Below are 15,780 nucleotides of genomic sequence, written 5' to 3'. Positions count from 1 at the left end.
AAGGTTCCCAGCTCTGCCGCCGTCACAAGGATCTTCGGAGGCCAAATCAAACGGATGGAATGTCGACGACGGGGACGAGGTGGAGGTGGGCTTTCAAGGGTGGCCGCTAGCGGGCCAGGGTCCCGGTCTCAAGTGTCAAGTCATTGATTGGTGCTATCTTGATGCAGTCAACATCTGGATTTCGCAGAGTAGTAGTGCATGTGGTCGAGAGATGGAAAGACGCAGACGGACGAATCGAGGCGTCATGCGTCGGCAGAAGGAGGAGATCGAATCGGTGCGATGGAAGCCATACGCAGGAATGTCGCTGATAGAGATGAGGATTGGGAGGAGGGAGAGAGAGAGAGAGAGAGAGAGAGAGAGAGAGAGAGAGAGAGAGAGAGAGGACGGAGAGAGGGGAAGAGTTGTAGTGGCACTGGCAGCACAGGTCGTTGAGATAGGATCGGTATGACCTGGAAGGCTTTCGCTAGGCTGGGACTAAGGGAAGGGCAAAGGAAGGGCACCTACAGTAATATGACTGAGCACTTGCACTTGCACTTGCACTTGCACTTGCCTCGCCTAGGCTAGGGATATCACGGAGGCAGGCGGCTGCCAGTCGAGCCAGTACTACTGTAGTGCCCAGGGAGTCAGGGACAAGACAAAAGCCTGAAAACGGTGACGGGGCGCAACGGGGACTTTTCCATTGTTTGTGCCGGTCGTGGGCCGTGGCCCTGCGGAATCCCCACAGCTAGAATGCTCTCAGTTAGGGCGACAGCACTAGCCGTCGATCCCCTCTTGTCCTGTCTCGCCTGTCTCGCCTGTCTCGCCTGTCCTGCCTGTCTGAACCGGTTTTGTATCGGTTTTGTCGCTCGTCTCGAGGACTACAATGTACGGAGGTACTAACTATACTAATACTAGAAATGAAATATAAATTCCACCATGCCACTTCTCTTCTCTTCTCTCCAGTCAGACATAGCTGGATTACTTTGCGCTTTCTTATGACGGAGGGATATGCTGCAGAACCACTTTCCAAGCTGCTGGCTCGCCTGCTCGATTAAAGCATTGATTGCGTGCCGCGAGCAAGCCGAAGATTGTCCCGACTCTCCCGATCCCGAACATGAACATGAACATTCAGTCGACGTCGCAAGCATCGCTGCAACTGTCCCATCACCTTTCCATCGTTTTGCATGCACAGCCTGCAGGAGATTCGATGTTGCAACAGACGCAAGACAACGGCACGGATGTGGGGCGTTTTCCCGGTTGTGGGGATACTGGATCACGGCGTCTGAAGTTTCGCAACTTCTCCCTTCCCAGTGTGATACCAACAGGCCTCCCGAATCCCAAAGGACTAATACGCCTGGCATAAAGTTCATGGTAACCTAGTCCCCGACCCGCAATCTTATCAGTGCGTCACCTTTGGGATTCCCAGGAAATCGAGTCCCACAAGGGGCACCTCATGCCGTACGATGGTACGACTGATTTCTTCATTAACTTGTGTATTCGAATAAGACTCTGGGACTTGGAAACGGCGGTTGGCTGCTTTGTGTAACGCAAGGCCTTTCCTGCATCGAAGCACGTTTGAACCCGGTATCTATCCAGAATTTTGGTAGCCAGACAATGTGATACAAGACACAGGACTCGGAATCTCATTCCGTGCTTATCACTGGAGACCCAGTGATCTAAACGTCCTCGAAGCAAAGACGAAAGGTCTGAGTTCCAGTTGAAGCTCATTGATTTGATTCGACGGGGGGATGGGAACCTGTCTGTCTGTGCCTCCTCGCACGGCCCTAGGAGGCGGATGATACACTGTGGGGTGTGGCCCATGCTGCTTGACAGCTCCTTATTAGGGAGAATCTCCGTGATGGATCTCCAGGGTTTCGGGACACTGGTAGGGGTCCAGTCTACCACACCTGGCAGAACCTCGTCAATATCAGAACCTTTTTATATCAGTGAAACGGGCTCACCAACCTCAGCTTACCGTTCGATGACCTTCCAAGCAAATGAGCGTCTTCGGTCTTCTTGGAAAAAGTAGGATGATATCAAAAGCGCGAGTCTGTTTTGGTTATTGTACTGTAGCGTTTGATGGCCGAGAGGTGTGATAGGCCCTGCCAACCAGTGGCTTCAAGCTGGACCCCAGTTGCAATAGTGACATTCTGTGGGTGACTCTCTGGCAAGGGGACGAGTTCAGTACTTGCAAACATGGAACATATGATATGATTTCTTCGGGTATTCCTGTAAGTAGTCGGATATACCGGTGATGGTGGGGCCTTTTGGACAATGCCATGCCAAAGTTGCTTTGGAGAACAGCGTCTTCTGGTCTCAGTGGCCGAGCGTGAGATGACGGTCGAGTGCCTGAAGGCTGGTTGGACAATCACTTCGTCAGCGTGGAAATGCAACGACTGGTTCGAAAACTGCCACAAATTGCGTAACAACAATGAGTTCTGGCAAAAATGCGTGTGTAGTCACTGTTGTCGAGCTAGGGGTGGTTACAACCAGAAGTAACAACCACGAGTTGACTTCAGATTAAGCTTCCGCTCTGACAAGTGACAAAGCCGCTATCGATATCCCCTCAACTGCCGGAAAGACACTTTTCTATAGGGTTTCGCTATAGGATACCTCTAAACTCACTGTAAAAAGTGTGTTTGATGAGGCAGTTGAGGAGATACCTCCGTAGTTGTTTTCTAGCTGATGTTGGCCTGCTCTCCTCAGCAAACCTAGGACCTTGTTTTTCCTGTCTTTCATCCTGCAATGCTTTGAAAAGAACCATTGAATACGAGCAACTACAGCCCGGACGGGAAAATTAATCACATGTTTTGACTTTGATTCTGACTCCCCGGAGACGCTCGCTTGCACGTTGTGCAGGTCTCCAGGACCTCTCAGCTTCCAAACCCAACAGGACGTTACGATACGATACGATACGATACGATACGATACGATACGATACCAGACCAACACGACTACGCACTGATTGTCGGGTTCTAGACCCAATCCTAGGCTGTGCCACTGCGCGAGGAGGCATCCATGATCCGTCACAGCAAGCGCGCTAATTCCAGGAATTCGGATCATCATCCCGATCCCAAAGCCTGGGGAGGCTGCATCCCCACAAGGTACCGTACCGTACCGTACCCTTCGTACTTGGTACCACACCACACCACACACCACACACCACACACCACAACCACACCACATTCCATTGCAAGGAGCGCATCACCGCAGCCGCACTTGCATCCTCATCCTCATCCTACTGTACTGTTCACGCCCGGGTGCATAATGCCTGCTTGCATCCCTAGCTTTCCCAGAGTATTGGTAAGTTTCACTTTTAGCTCATGCCATGCTATGCCATGCCGTACAGGACGCAGCATGCGCGCCGTTTACAATACTCTGCTTTTGCTGCCCGTGGCTCGTCTAAACTTTCTTTTGTTCTTGCGGCTTTGACTGCCGAGAAGCAGTCGAAGTCGGCACGATTGCTGCAGATGCAATTCAAATGATGCCTGACCATTTTGTGGATGCAAGTACATACGCACGAGATGCAGAGTTCCTTGACATAGTCTCCAACAGTCAGTTGCTGTAGTACCTAATTAGGGCATTTTCAATGGAGTGGTCACATGATTGTCTATGCTATTTCCCGTTAAGCCAAGAACAGGAAGCTTGTTCCCTGTCTCTCACTGTCAACACCAACATAATCTTTACGTTTTTGGATGCTTACAATGTCACAATAATTGATTCGGTGTAATATTTCAGTCTTCTTTCCTGTGAATAGGCGCCGGGTGTCAATTTTCGGGCTTCCTATCTCTCGATACCAGTTTTTTGTCCACTTTGCAACACCTCCTCTCAGATACCAAGTCACTTCAATTCGGGTTTCAGCACAGTACGGAACTATCTGCCTCGATCAGGAAGCCACCAAGCAAGAGAGTCATGTCCTCGAAAGATGATAAGCGGGAATGGGAGTTTCCTCACCTGAGAGAGGCTCACCAGATGATGGTAAGTCTTTCTCCGAGACCGAGCTTCTCTCTGCTCGTTGTGTAACAATTCACTTTGTGGGATCGTTCCTAATGGATGGACATATTCTAGGGCCTGGAAAATGGTTTGTTCAAGCCCTTACTGAAGAGTAGAGTGGATAGACGCACATCGCCTGCTGACTACTGATTTCTGCCCCCTGCGTTTGCTAACGGGTTTCTGCAGTCTCGGCGGACTTCTATTCTGTCCAATTCTATCCATACACTGAGCCCGGGGTAGACCCTGTCTTTGCCGTTGTGGGCGGCAAGCGGGTGAGTTCTCCTTCCTTTCCTATCCCTCCTCTCCTGCCGCAAGCCACCGTGAAGTGCAACGACTGGCAGCTAACTCGAGCAAAGATCATGGTGTGCCGTCCGCCTGGCGGGAAAGATAACGCGAAGATTGATGTTATCCAAGAGCTCCATGATGAGGAGGTAAGTTGATTCTATTCTTATCCACAACAGACCACGATATCTAAATCTAGACAGAAAGAGATAGATCATTATGCATGTGCCTGGAGTAAGGACACTGAGACTGGCATACCATTGCTCTGTGTGGCTGGGGCAAGCGATCAAATTAAAGTCTTCAATGCAGTGACAGGTGATTTATTGAGGGTGTGCAAGGCAAAAAAAAAGACTTGGACTTTGACTAACGGGTATTTGTAGACATTGTCAGGTCACGGAGGGGCAAGTTATATGGATCTTATAACGTTTACGATTCATGATATTGAAATTTATAGGAAATCAATGATCTCGCAGTGTCGCCCATCAACCCATGTATCATTGCCTCAGCATCTGCGGACTGTACAGTACGAATATGGAGTCTAGATCCGCGCCACGAAAGTCAACCTTGTGCGGCAATTCTAGAAGGAGACGGCCATGAAGAGACCGTACTATGTCTTGTAAGCCTACCTCAAGATTCAATCCAACAAGTTAAACTGACAAACCATACAGGCCTTCCATCCCACAGGCCGCTATCTCCTCTCAGGAGGGATAGATCACAGAATCAACCTCGTGAGTCGCACCTTCTCGTAACTCACGTGGATTTCTTCCTCTAATGGGATCAGTGGACGCTACCGGAGTTCCCAGACTCCAACACCGGTACCAACATCCCAACACGGATCTACTACCCTCATTTCTCAACATCCGAAATCCACGGTGACATTGTAGACTGGTAAGTCCCTGTACCTGTCTATCCACCTCCAGCATCCAACCTCTCAGAGAACCCATCAGCCGATGAGATGGGACGACTAACCTCCTCAACTCTTTCAGCGTATCATGGTATGGCGACCTCATCCTCTCCAAAGCCTGCAACGAGCACAACATCGTCCTCTGGTCCATCACGAACTTCAACAGCTCCGCTCCACCCCCTCCTCCATCCCAAGCACCCACCTCTCACGACGCTTCACGAGATGCCCGTTCTGCATTCGTATCTCCACCTCTGTCCGCAGCCGATAACGCCATAACGCTTTACAATCGGTACCTCCAACTCTCCATCCCCGAGAGCCACATCATGTTCGCGCGATTCTCGCTCTTTCCCGGCTGCAAAATAGGCCCAGGTCGCCATCCTATCGTGGCATTCTGTAACACGAATAGTAAGGTCTTCTTCTGGGACCTGGAACGCTTCGAGAACTACTATGACACACAGGGCTCGATGCCCGGTGCTGATGGTGTACCTGTTGCTGGAGCCGAATCTCGCGGTGCATCACCTATGAAAGGAGAAAAGAAGCCCAACATTCCCATCGACAACACTCCTCGTGCCCATCCCTTCCTCCACCCCTTCCAGCGGCGCAATCGAGGAGGCGGTAGCGCTGGCGGAGTTGGAGCAATCGCACGCCTCGCGCGCGAAACGTCGCTATCTGAATCTACCGGTTCAGAACATACGAATCAAGACGAGAATTCGCAGGGACTGCCAGGTAAAGGCAAGATCGACTGGGCGCGCAGCTGGGCTGGCTGGAAAGCGAAATATGAGCTGGGGGATCCTTTGACGGAATTGGAGCCGCATCATACGGAGATGGTGAAGGGATTGAAGTTTACGGGGAGGCAGGTTGCGTGGAGTAATGATGGTGAGTGGTGTGTTGTTGTTGGGAGTAGTGGTAGCATCGGGGTGCTTGGGAGATGGGGGAGGTGAGGGCATTAGGCGAGATTAAGAATGGTAGGAGGCTTAGTCTATAGATGATGGAATGAAGGAATGATAGATGGAAAATCAGTGGAGGGTAGATGTTCGCTGGTAGCTTAAACGTACTCGGAAAGAAAATCAATAAAATAGTACTCTTCTTCGCTTGAATCAGTTCGGGGGCGACGCAGACCAAACGTACCCGAGACCAAGTCATGTATTGGAACGCAGTTGAACTATTCAAGATCAGAGCGCCACTTGGTCCGCTCTATGTAAACCAAAGTCGTCAATGATAGATTCAGATATCCCAGCAGAAGATAGAACAAGGCGTAATGAATTCCAACACCCATACGCACCCAATGGAGAAAACGTAGAAGACCCAAGCCCGCTATAATACAAATCGACTGATCTTCACCTTTCTCCCATCCTCATTAATCTAATCCACCTTTCCGTTTGCCGGTCCACCCAACAATCCATCTTTTTCATCAAGTCTGAAGAAACCGCCTCTACTCCTCCGCATGCGTCCCTTACTCCACATCGCTGCACCGATCAGGATCCCAACCAAGAGTCCAGCGGAAAGATATGGGTGGCCGGAGATGGCGCCTCTGATGTCAAAGAAAAATTTCTCGAAATTCGATATCGTGGATTTCGGCTTGATTTTAGGAGGCGAGGAAACGACTTTAGGTATCGTCTCAAGAATGGATGTACGTGACGCCATGATAGAGTTGCCGGTGATGGTCGTGTCCCAATATCTTCGTTGCTGTAACATGTGTTAGCATATAACTAATTCACCGTGCGTTTAGAAATTCTTACATCCTCGTCATTGATAATGACTTTCTCGCCGTCTTTGGCAACTTCGATACCGTATGTCGTTCTGATCCACCTTTCCCAAAATACACCATCCACCCACGCAAATCCGACTTCTTTCTGCTCGGATTTGTCCATGTTGATGCGGATGCTTTTAGCAGCTCGCAAAGCTCGTTGATCATTCCGATCTTCTGCCTCTTCGAGTCTCAATTGCTTGGCATCTCGAAGCTCTTGACGCTCGCGTTGGAACGCCAAAGTCTGCTTATCCATCCATTCGAGAGCTGCACTTTTAATCTCCTTCTTGGCAATTAAAAACTCGTCTGGACGTTCACGCGTGAGTATGCCCAGGACAACTAGCTTTCCGTCCATAATTTCTCGAGAGTTGGAGGATGTAAGCTCAGGAACGATTGGTAACCAGACAGATTGCATCCAGTTAAGGACTTGTCTAAAATCCCGCATATCTTTGGGAGCAAGAGCTGTATAATAAGTGGGGCGTCCGTCGCGAGAGACTAGAAGTCTAGGCCAAGTTGTGATCTTGTAGCGTTCAGCCAACTTGGCACTATTAGTTTTCACCAATTTTGCGTGTCCAATCAAGCTCAATGTCAACCTTTCCAAGGCAGCGAAATCTTCAGTGGTCGTAGCGTGGTCGTAAAAGTAAAGGAAGATGACTTCTTCCTTCTCCTCCAGCTCCGCGAACTCCAAAGCATCAATATCCTTCACTCCATCCCCAACATCAATCGCTTTGTTAGCGTACGAGACGAAATCACCAAGACCCCGAAGACCTTCGTATTCGACACGTTCCCCACCACGGAAGAACAAAATCGTGGGGTATCCGCGTAGTCGAACTTCCTTGCACAATCTTGACTCAACGTCACAGTTTACCTCTCCAATATTAAGCTTCCCCTTCATCTCTTTTGCAAGTTGGATCCAGTTTGGAGCCATTGCCTGGCAATGATGACACCATGGCGCGTAGAATTTGATGAACCATGGTTCTTGGGTCATAGTCACTTGCTTTTGGAAGCTTTCGGCCGTGAACGAGATCGATTTTCCAAGAGTGTTCGGAATCGCCGTAGACTTGGGAGGAAGAATTGGCTTCTTGGGAGCTTTGGCAGCATTGGGTTTGACAGTGCTGCTAGGGACCTTTGTTTCTTCTTCCTTGACATCCTCGCTCGCAGATGGAGCAGGTGCCTTCACAGGAGTCGTAGCCACAGGTGCAGCAGCTGCCGCCCCAGTTGCTTTGGTGTCTGCAGGTTTTGGGCCTTGGTATTCCTTTGAGGTTTTATCTCCTGCTGCCGGTAGTTCAGGGCCTCCGACCGGGCGCGATCCTGGCCGAACAGATTCCAGTGATGATTCAACAAATTCGCTCAATGTCTTCATATCTTTTGCTCCCTCCAGTCGCTTGATCTCCACTCCATCCTTGTACAAGACAAATGTTGGGAAAGACGCAACATTGTGCTCCTTGCAGGCTGTACCAAAAGCAATACAGTCTAGATTTCCAAAATGATAGTTGTAGTAGGCAGTGAATGTATTCAAGGATGTTGACGAGCTATCCGTAGGTGGGCCAGCCGGGACAGGTTTTGATGTAAAGTAGTATTCGTATAAAGTTTGCCACGTTGGCGCAACGTGGAGGCAGTGAGGGCAATACGGTCTGAACACGACTACTTGTTAGGTCCATTACAATTGTGTGATATATATCTGGGGGTAGCTCACGAGTGATGCTTCACAAACCACAATCCTTCTTTGACTGTCGCATTGAAGGTATCCCCTTCCAAGATTGTGATAGGAGGTACCTCAACCCCGTTGAATATCGTCGGTGGTGGTCCATCTGCAGCATCTTCTGCCTCTGCCGCTACTTCTTTCTTTTGTACATTATCCCCCGAGGATTGCGCTATTACTGAAGATGCGAAAAGAGTGTAGAGAATTGGAAGGACACGCATGTTGACGGAATTGTTCGTTCTCCTGAGGCAAGATAGGTGGAGCGGCTCAACCGCCGGCGATCGAGTTGAGGGCGGCAATTGCAGGACAAACAGACGTTGAAGCTGGAGCGATATTGTACAAGTCCAGGGAAACTATTTTCGTCGCCGTTGAGAGTCGCTGGCCTGACGTTGAAACGAGTGGATTGGGCTTACGATTCCTTTATCTCTCGGTCTAAAGACTTCTAAAGACGGAACGCGGCCACTAAGGGGCAGAGGGGTTAGCGCCATTGAGCGCCTCTCGCTTCTGATGAGGCAACCTCGAACGGTTTGCTTACACGTGATCGATGGTATCTACTTCCCCCTTAACCATTCTTGGATGCTTCTCATCGCACATGTTCGGGAAACTTTCTGGTTCTTGAGGAGCTCAAGATACTGCTTCTCAAAGGCAATTTTGAGCCACCCAGAACCTCAGAAGAAAATGGACGACATATCAGAAGAGCGATCTCGGAAAAGACGCCGTCTCAGCAGCGACGACGACCCCCAGCAGAAGCAACGGAAACCACCTCACAGCCTCACAAGCTCGATATCACCCCCTCCCTTGCGCCGAATTCAAAAGCCGGAGAGCCATAACTCTAAAGTTATGAAGTCTCCTTTTCAGCTCACATGGATTCGCGACCTTCCCGAAGCATCGAACAAGGACGCTGTCTCGTTGAAGGACCTTCTGGGTGATCCTTTAATTTCAGAGTGTTGGGAATTCAACTACTTACACAACTTGGACTTCTTGATGGAGGCATTTGATCCTGACGTTCGTGATCTTATCAAGGTCCATGTGGTCCATGGGTTCTGGAAGAACGATGACTCTAGCCGACTCAACTTGAAGGTAGGCCAGCTTGCACCTTATTTTTGATTTACAACACTGCACAGAAATATGTGCTTGTAAATTTAGGCTTAAATGTAGTAAGCTAACATCCACTGCCAGATTCAAGCTGAAAAGTACCCGAATATCACCCTCCACACGGCATATATGCCCGAAATGTTTGGGACCCATCATACGAAGGTACGAGGGTGGTAACCAAAGCGTCGATAAGGGCCCATTTTGATGTCTCATATAGATGCTTGTTCTCTTCCGACATGATGACACGGCGCAAATAATCATCCAGTAAGCGATCTCTTCATATTTTCTTTGCTATCAAGATCTCGTTTGGAGAATTTGTGAATTTATCCTCCTGATACGCCACAGAGTGACCATGCTGATGTGGTAGCTTATGTATAAAGCCTACTGACCCCGCCCTTAGTACTGCAAACATGATTCCCTTCGATTGGACCAACATGGCTCAGGCGGCCTGGATTTCACCGATGCTCCCTTTACTGAGCGCCACAGGTATGACCGAAGCCGCAGAGCCGGGTACCATAGGGAGCGGATCTAGATTCAAAATTGATTTCCTGAATTACTTGAAAGCCTACGACAACAACCCTAAGCGAGAGATATGCAAGCCACTTGTCAACATACTAATAAAGCATGACTTCTCGACGATCCGAGGCGCACTTCTTGGAAGCGTACCAGGAAGGCACCACATCGAGAAAGACTCAGACACCTCATGGGGCTGGGAGGCTTTGAAGAACGTGCTAAGTGCCGTGCCAGTGAAAAGCAGCGATGGTGAAATCGTTATTCAGATATCCTCGATTGCTACTTTATCTGAGAAGTGGATCGAAAAGACCTTGTTCAAGGCTATGGGCACGTCCAAGAATTTCCCCAACTCAAAGTCGAAATTTAAGGTCATCTTCCCAACTGCTGATGAGATCCGGAGAAGCCTCAACGGATACGACTCTGGCAGTGCTATCCATACGAAAATCCAGTCGGCTGCTCAAGCCAAGCAAGTGAAATATCTGAAGCCGATACTCTGCCATTGGGCTGGAGATGCTGATGAGCGTGCTTCTGGTTCAGAGCAAGTATCTGATGCTGGTAGGAAGAGAGCAGCACCTCACATCAAGACTTTTATCCGGTTTGCTGATGCCAAGAAAGTGTCAATCGATGTAAGTGCTATCATACCAGTCTTGTACTTGTGTGAAGATGACTTTGAAGCAGCACATGCTATTGTTTCCAGCTGAGTACTTTTCACCGAGATAATATTAAACTAACTTCTCCCAGTGGATGCTGGTAACTTCCGCCAATCTATCCAAGCAAGCCTGGGGAGAAGCATCGAATGCAGGCGGTGATGTTCGGATCTGCAGCTACGAATTGGGAGTCATGGTCTGGCCTGAGTTGTTCGGAGAGGAAGCAACTATGATTCCAACATTCAAGACCGACATGCCATCACCAAATTCCGGAAAGCCCGGAGAGGTGGTTATTGGAGCAAGGATGCCATATGACTTACCTCTGGTTCCATATGGGAAGGATGATATGCCATGGTGCGCAACTCTCTCGTATCAAGAGCTTGATTGGAGGGGTGAATCCTACGGAGTTTAGTAACTGGGTACAACATATCTCACCTGGCCAACGTAACAGTCTCACGGCATTAGATGGTATAATAGCTGGTCACACAGCATAACCGTCGCGCGCACGTCGCATGATAACAGCAGATCCATGAAACATTAATCATCTCTACTATTACTAGTAGTATGCTTCTCCTTCCAACCATAACGGTAGGTATCAAACCACCTTTCATATCCATCATCAGTTCAGGTATTGACTTTCATTCCATAACCTCTCTACGAGCCAACAGCCTCAGGGTTCTTGTCGGCATCATATCCGTACTTCTCCTTGAAAGACTCGACGAGTGCGACGTACTTATCCTTAGCCTCATCGCTGGTAAGACCCTCGTCGACGACCTTCTGCCACGCGCGCTTCTTCGCCTTGCCCTATTGTTGCACAGGTATCAGCATATCGTCCCAACAACATTCAGTCCTCCCAGTACTGTCCAGCTCTATAAGCACGTACCTTGAGATCAAAGGTACCTGGCTGCTCAGACTTCGTGATGTCCTCTCCAGACGCAACCTTGAACAGTCCTGTGCAGAGACAACCCATCAGCATCCCTCTGCAACCATGACATCCTACTTGTCCTCCTTGCGCAGACGACAAGACTAACCGTAGAGCTGTAGCAAATCGTCGTTTGAGGGCTTGGAAGTCAACTTCTTCGAGTCGATGACGGCGGTGTCGAAAGCAGACATGATGGTTAGATTTCCTTGTTTTTGTTGAGTGTTCTGCTGCGGGGTACGGAATTGCTGTCAGCTTGTGCTCATTTCTTTAGAATATGCGAAGATCGTCTGAAGGGTCGTGAGGCTGGTATGAGGGTTGGAAAAAGGACTTACTAGATTATTTGTCGAGGTTATTGGAGGTTGAGTGAGAAATAAGACTTGAGAGTGAGAGAGTTGGCTTGTTGGCAGGACGTGAGATGGCGGGGTCAGCTGCAGGGCGGGGCAGAAACGAGGCTAATTCCGTTTCTGGTGGTCAGTAAGTACCTAGAGGTCACTCTGAATATCTTCGCCATCAACAAATGCCATTTTGAGAGCAGAGGCAATTTTGCCTTTAAAACACCTCGACAGCCAATTTAACGTTTACCTATCTTCGTTGTCTACATAACTAGTGCAGCTAAAGCTGCTTGAACTAAATGCAGCTGGTCTGTAGATTTCGGTCTTTACCTATGTCAAACAAATCAAGACGATAGCTATCTTTTCAATACTTGAATTATCTTTGTAGATTCTGGTCATGTTGAGCAGGCTGTTTGGTGGTTGAGTACTCCGAAGATCCATTCTCCGGCTTGACCACCATTTTTCATAACTATGAGGCCTACAGAACACCTGGGCGGCATTGTCCTATACTGTTCAAGAAATTTTGATTCTCTCGGTGATTTAGGCAACGCAAGCAATAGCTCAATCCCGAGAATCAGATCCTGAGGTCAAATGCTGCCCACCGGCAGTTCCCTATATACTTTCAATATCACGTGATATAAATGTCCTCCATGTCCCTTTTCAAGCCGCAGTGGTAAGTCCTCAGTCTAGTTGTTCCTCCCCCCGTTTGAATTCTGCTGCAGCTCATTGTTTGATGATATTTGAGTTCTTGATTGCCATTATGTGGAGTGGATAAGGTCTCTTGGTTCTGGACCCATCCGTTCCCCAAAGGAGGGACGAATCAAATGTGCTTTTGAAGTCATATTGTGAACACTCTTGACAGTGTATGCCGTGAAATTTTTCTCAGTTGGAAGGCCCAAAATATCTCCAGGCCTTCTCAAACCAGTTTCATCTTCAACCTCTCCGGGTTTACGAAGACATCTGCGCTGATTACACTATCACGATTGAAAATATCATCCGTATCAGCCATACCAATTCCCCGAAAAGTTCGCATACCTGCAGAAGAGGGCAGGATCTCTTCCAATAACAAGCACCATACATTGTCAGGATTTTGTCTAAGTTTCGACACAACTTCGAGTCCCCTCGCACGACCAGACTGGTCGTTTTTGCGGTCCGAATCCCAGGGGACAAGGAGATCGTAAAGCTTGTTGTTGTAGCCAGTAACTCTTAAGAGGTACCTTTGCCAAGGAGAGTCCTCATCTGATGGACGATAGTCAAAATTGACGGACCAGCTAGCAAGCTTGACTCCAGTGGAGATATAGTGGCTGCTGGCCTTAAACTCTATCAGAACTTCTTGCAATAACCCTTCAACTTGGATGCAGATGCATGTTCCGGCATAGACATCCGATGACCCATCAGTCCTGAAGCTGTAGCTTAAGATCTTCAGGTCAGATGGGCTTTGAGAACAGGTAATCTGAAGATTGTGCACTTTACTTGAACCGCCATAGAATACTCCGCCAGGGAACGAGGGCCACGCCCAAGATGGGAAGCTGAGGACTTCCTTGGCCTCGTCCCAATCAAGACTGACTTTACGCGGTCTCATTCTAAATGTTTTCCAGCACAAACTAAGTGGCATGTCTTGTGTGAAATGACCTACTGTAAAGTGGAGCCTGTATTTCTTCGATATCTGTTGCGTAATACCTGCAATAGCGGGAAGTCTATCTCTCCCGTAGGTGAGATCGCGTTTCGAGTAGTCAAAGACCCATTCTTTCCACAGAGCCATCACAATGTTTAAAATCTGATCATTCGTTTCTGCCGGGATGAGGACTCCATCCCTGTTGAGGTCATGATAATCCGAGTTATTGGAGCTCAAATAATTGACCCACCCCCACTTCATTTGTGTCAGCCGATTCCATCCATCGAGCATCAGGCGGGTGCTCACGTTCCTCGCATCGGCAAATTCTTCGTTCGTGATTACAGTCGCACATTCCCATACCATTTCCTGAGCCATGTAGTGCAGCGTCGCTGTAGACATCAATTGCTCTTGAAACACCCATCCACGGCTTGACAAGAAGCTCCCATTTAGCTCTCTTGGTGGACTGAACCCACCTCGCGAGACACAGGCACCAATGTATATGCCACCATTGTTGTTGCCATCTCTGTGAAAGTATCGACCAATTCTCACGCGCGGAGAAGGCGCCTCTTCCAGTACGTTGCAAAAACCCGGAGTCAAGACTTGAGGAAGACGTGGCCGAGATATTGAGTATCGATCCTTGATATATCTCACCCATAAGAGCCGCTTGCTCTTGCCAATCCTGTGCGTCATCCTGAACGATACAAAGAGCATCAATCCAGATGTATCGAAGCACTAGGCCTCTCGTAACATGTAAAGCGTCTTGCAAGGTTTTTGGAAAGTCCACGAATGGTATCTCTTCGCAGTGCTTTTTCAGATTCTCTTTGGTCGTTCGAAGAGGAAGTCCTTCGCCCCAACTGTAGCTAAGTGCCACGTATGGAGTCACTGCTTGGTCTTCAGGATCTGGAATGTGGAGCCGTATGGCCGAATCTGGAGTAAGCCCAATATCGATCACTCGCTTTGGCAATATAGCTGGTTCTCTAGAGCAGCGTGGATGAGTCTTGAGACTGCAAATCGTATCAGATGTTTTTCTCTATCGTTGCAGGATTGGACCAAGAGAGAGCCAGCTCACCACTGCCAAATCCACTTCCTCGCACGCATCAGAGCTTGCACTGATCCTCTGTCCTCCGCATCAGCTGCCAATAGGATCGGCCATCCCGATTGCTCCACAACAACTTTCCTACGGGGATCTTCGTGGAACAGACCCTCAGTATATAAAGACCTTGGGGCAGTATCGTCAGCGTATCTAAGAAAGAAGAAATTGACGTGCTTTGGAAGTCGCGGGGTTGCCATTGGTGGCGCGCCCATACTCCTATAACCCCTTTGTAGATCAGGACCGGTAGACTTTTTATAGAACTCAATAGCAAATGAGTGTGAAGCCTCGACCTCTACAATGCTTTCTTCACGACGATCTATGCATATTCTGTAGCAAATGTCTTCGGGATTGGCTGGTTCGTCAGGAAATGTGTCCTTCGGGGAGGGCTTGGGGCTTGTCCGGTCTATTTCCACAAACACGGCGCACAGCTCACAACCGCCGTCTGCTGAAGCTCTCAACTTCGTGAGGATTCCGTCGTAATGCGAAGTCCAAGCATAACGCTCTGTGTGTGTCAATAGCGAGTGGCCTGGTCTCTCGTGCTTCCAGTTCTCGTGAGTGAAGATGTTCCCATGAAGAACACTTTCGCAAAATTCCTTGCACGCATGACATATAGCTCCATCGATAGAAGTATGAGGTTTCCACGGCTGGTAGTCTTTGTAATTGTCTGTCTCAATGGACTGTGACCACAGGAATTCCGGCAGTGGAGGACGCTGGCATGGTTAATGTGCGCTTCAGGGTGACAAAGTATTGGGGATTTTCTACACACCGAAGCCATCGTAGAATCTAGTGATGCAGACGAAACTTTGGAAAAATACAACATGGCATGATAACATTTGCCGAAACTCAAATACCAATGTAAACAGTCTAGTTCGTCCCATGTCAGCTTCAGCCTAGAATCGACCAGGGGCTCGCTTGGCGAAATGCGCCTCACTCCAAAACCGGGATCTGCTTGGCAG

At 48.9% G+C, this 15,780-nt stretch overlaps 6 protein-coding genes across 9 annotated transcripts; 2 read left to right on the top strand and 4 right to left on the bottom strand.

Moving 5' to 3' along the window:
* The first annotated feature begins 2,887 nt into the window (after positions 1-2,887).
* Positions 2,888-6,236, top strand: ONS95_001030 (uncharacterized protein). 2 transcript variants are annotated; one of them, XM_058494212.1, is made up of 10 exons: positions 2,888-3,282; positions 3,718-3,957; positions 4,159-4,244; positions 4,329-4,403; positions 4,458-4,583; positions 4,635-4,655; positions 4,709-4,870; positions 4,923-4,982; positions 5,036-5,142; positions 5,241-6,236. In XM_058494212.1, the coding sequence occupies exons 2-10, from the start codon at positions 3,918-3,920 to the stop codon at positions 6,097-6,099; spliced, it is 1,536 nt and encodes a 511-aa protein (XP_058364415.1). In that variant the 5' UTR covers positions 2,888-3,282; positions 3,718-3,917; the 3' UTR covers positions 6,100-6,236. The 2 variants fall into 2 exon arrangements, with proteins under 2 accessions (XP_058364415.1, XP_058364414.1); XM_058494211.1 differs by adding an exon at positions 4,048-4,060 and having other exon boundaries at positions 2,888-3,957.
* Positions 6,237-9,208, bottom strand: ONS95_001029 (uncharacterized protein). The gene is made up of 3 exons (XM_058494210.1): positions 8,602-9,208; positions 6,898-8,539; positions 6,237-6,844 (listed from the first exon to the last, which is right to left on the bottom strand). The coding sequence occupies exons 1-3, from the start codon at positions 8,826-8,828 to the stop codon at positions 6,521-6,523; spliced, it is 2,193 nt and encodes a 730-aa protein (XP_058364413.1). The 5' UTR covers positions 8,829-9,208; the 3' UTR covers positions 6,237-6,520.
* ONS95_001028 (uncharacterized protein) lies at positions 9,202-11,400 on the top strand. 2 transcript variants are annotated; one of them, XM_058494208.1, is made up of 5 exons: positions 9,202-9,687; positions 9,787-9,864; positions 9,920-9,966; positions 10,103-10,841; positions 10,957-11,400. In XM_058494208.1, exons 1-5 carry the CDS (start codon positions 9,286-9,288, stop codon positions 11,272-11,274), a joined length of 1,584 nt encoding a protein of 527 aa, XP_058364411.1. In that variant the 5' UTR covers positions 9,202-9,285; the 3' UTR covers positions 11,275-11,400. The 2 variants fall into 2 exon arrangements, with proteins under 2 accessions (XP_058364411.1, XP_058364412.1); XM_058494209.1 differs by having other exon boundaries at positions 9,920-10,841.
* Positions 11,401-12,497, bottom strand: ONS95_001027 (uncharacterized protein). Of its 2 annotated transcripts, XM_058494206.1 has the most exons (4): positions 12,117-12,347; positions 11,894-12,008; positions 11,746-11,813; positions 11,444-11,666 (listed from the first exon to the last, which is right to left on the bottom strand). In XM_058494206.1, the coding sequence occupies exons 2-4, from the start codon at positions 11,973-11,975 to the stop codon at positions 11,517-11,519; spliced, it is 300 nt and encodes a 99-aa protein (XP_058364409.1). In that variant the 5' UTR covers positions 11,976-12,008; positions 12,117-12,347; the 3' UTR covers positions 11,444-11,516. The 2 variants fall into 2 exon arrangements, with proteins under 2 accessions (XP_058364410.1, XP_058364409.1); XM_058494207.1 differs by having other exon boundaries at positions 11,401-11,666; positions 11,746-12,497.
* Positions 12,498-13,032: 535 nt separating this feature from the next.
* ONS95_001026 (uncharacterized protein) lies at positions 13,033-13,698 on the bottom strand (the record flags this gene model as incomplete). The annotated part of the gene is made up of 1 exon (XM_058494205.1): positions 13,033-13,698. One exon carries the CDS (start codon positions 13,696-13,698, stop codon positions 13,033-13,035), a length of 666 nt encoding a protein of 221 aa, XP_058364408.1.
* A 256-nt stretch (positions 13,699-13,954) lies between these two features.
* Positions 13,955-15,599, bottom strand: ONS95_001025 (uncharacterized protein; the record flags this gene model as incomplete). The annotated part of the gene is made up of 3 exons (XM_058494204.1): positions 13,955-14,735; positions 14,801-15,534; positions 15,591-15,599. 3 exons carry the CDS (start codon positions 15,597-15,599, stop codon positions 13,955-13,957), a joined length of 1,524 nt encoding a protein of 507 aa, XP_058364407.1.
* Positions 15,600-15,780: the final 181 nt, after the last annotated feature.

Source organism: Cadophora gregata (assembly GCF_030347475.1).
Source record: "Cadophora gregata isolate MNR1 chromosome Unknown scaffold_1, whole genome shotgun sequence".
NCBI lineage: Eukaryota > Fungi > Ascomycota > Leotiomycetes > Helotiales > Ploettnerulaceae > Cadophora > Cadophora gregata.
This window is presented reverse-complemented; position numbering and strand designations above follow the sequence as displayed.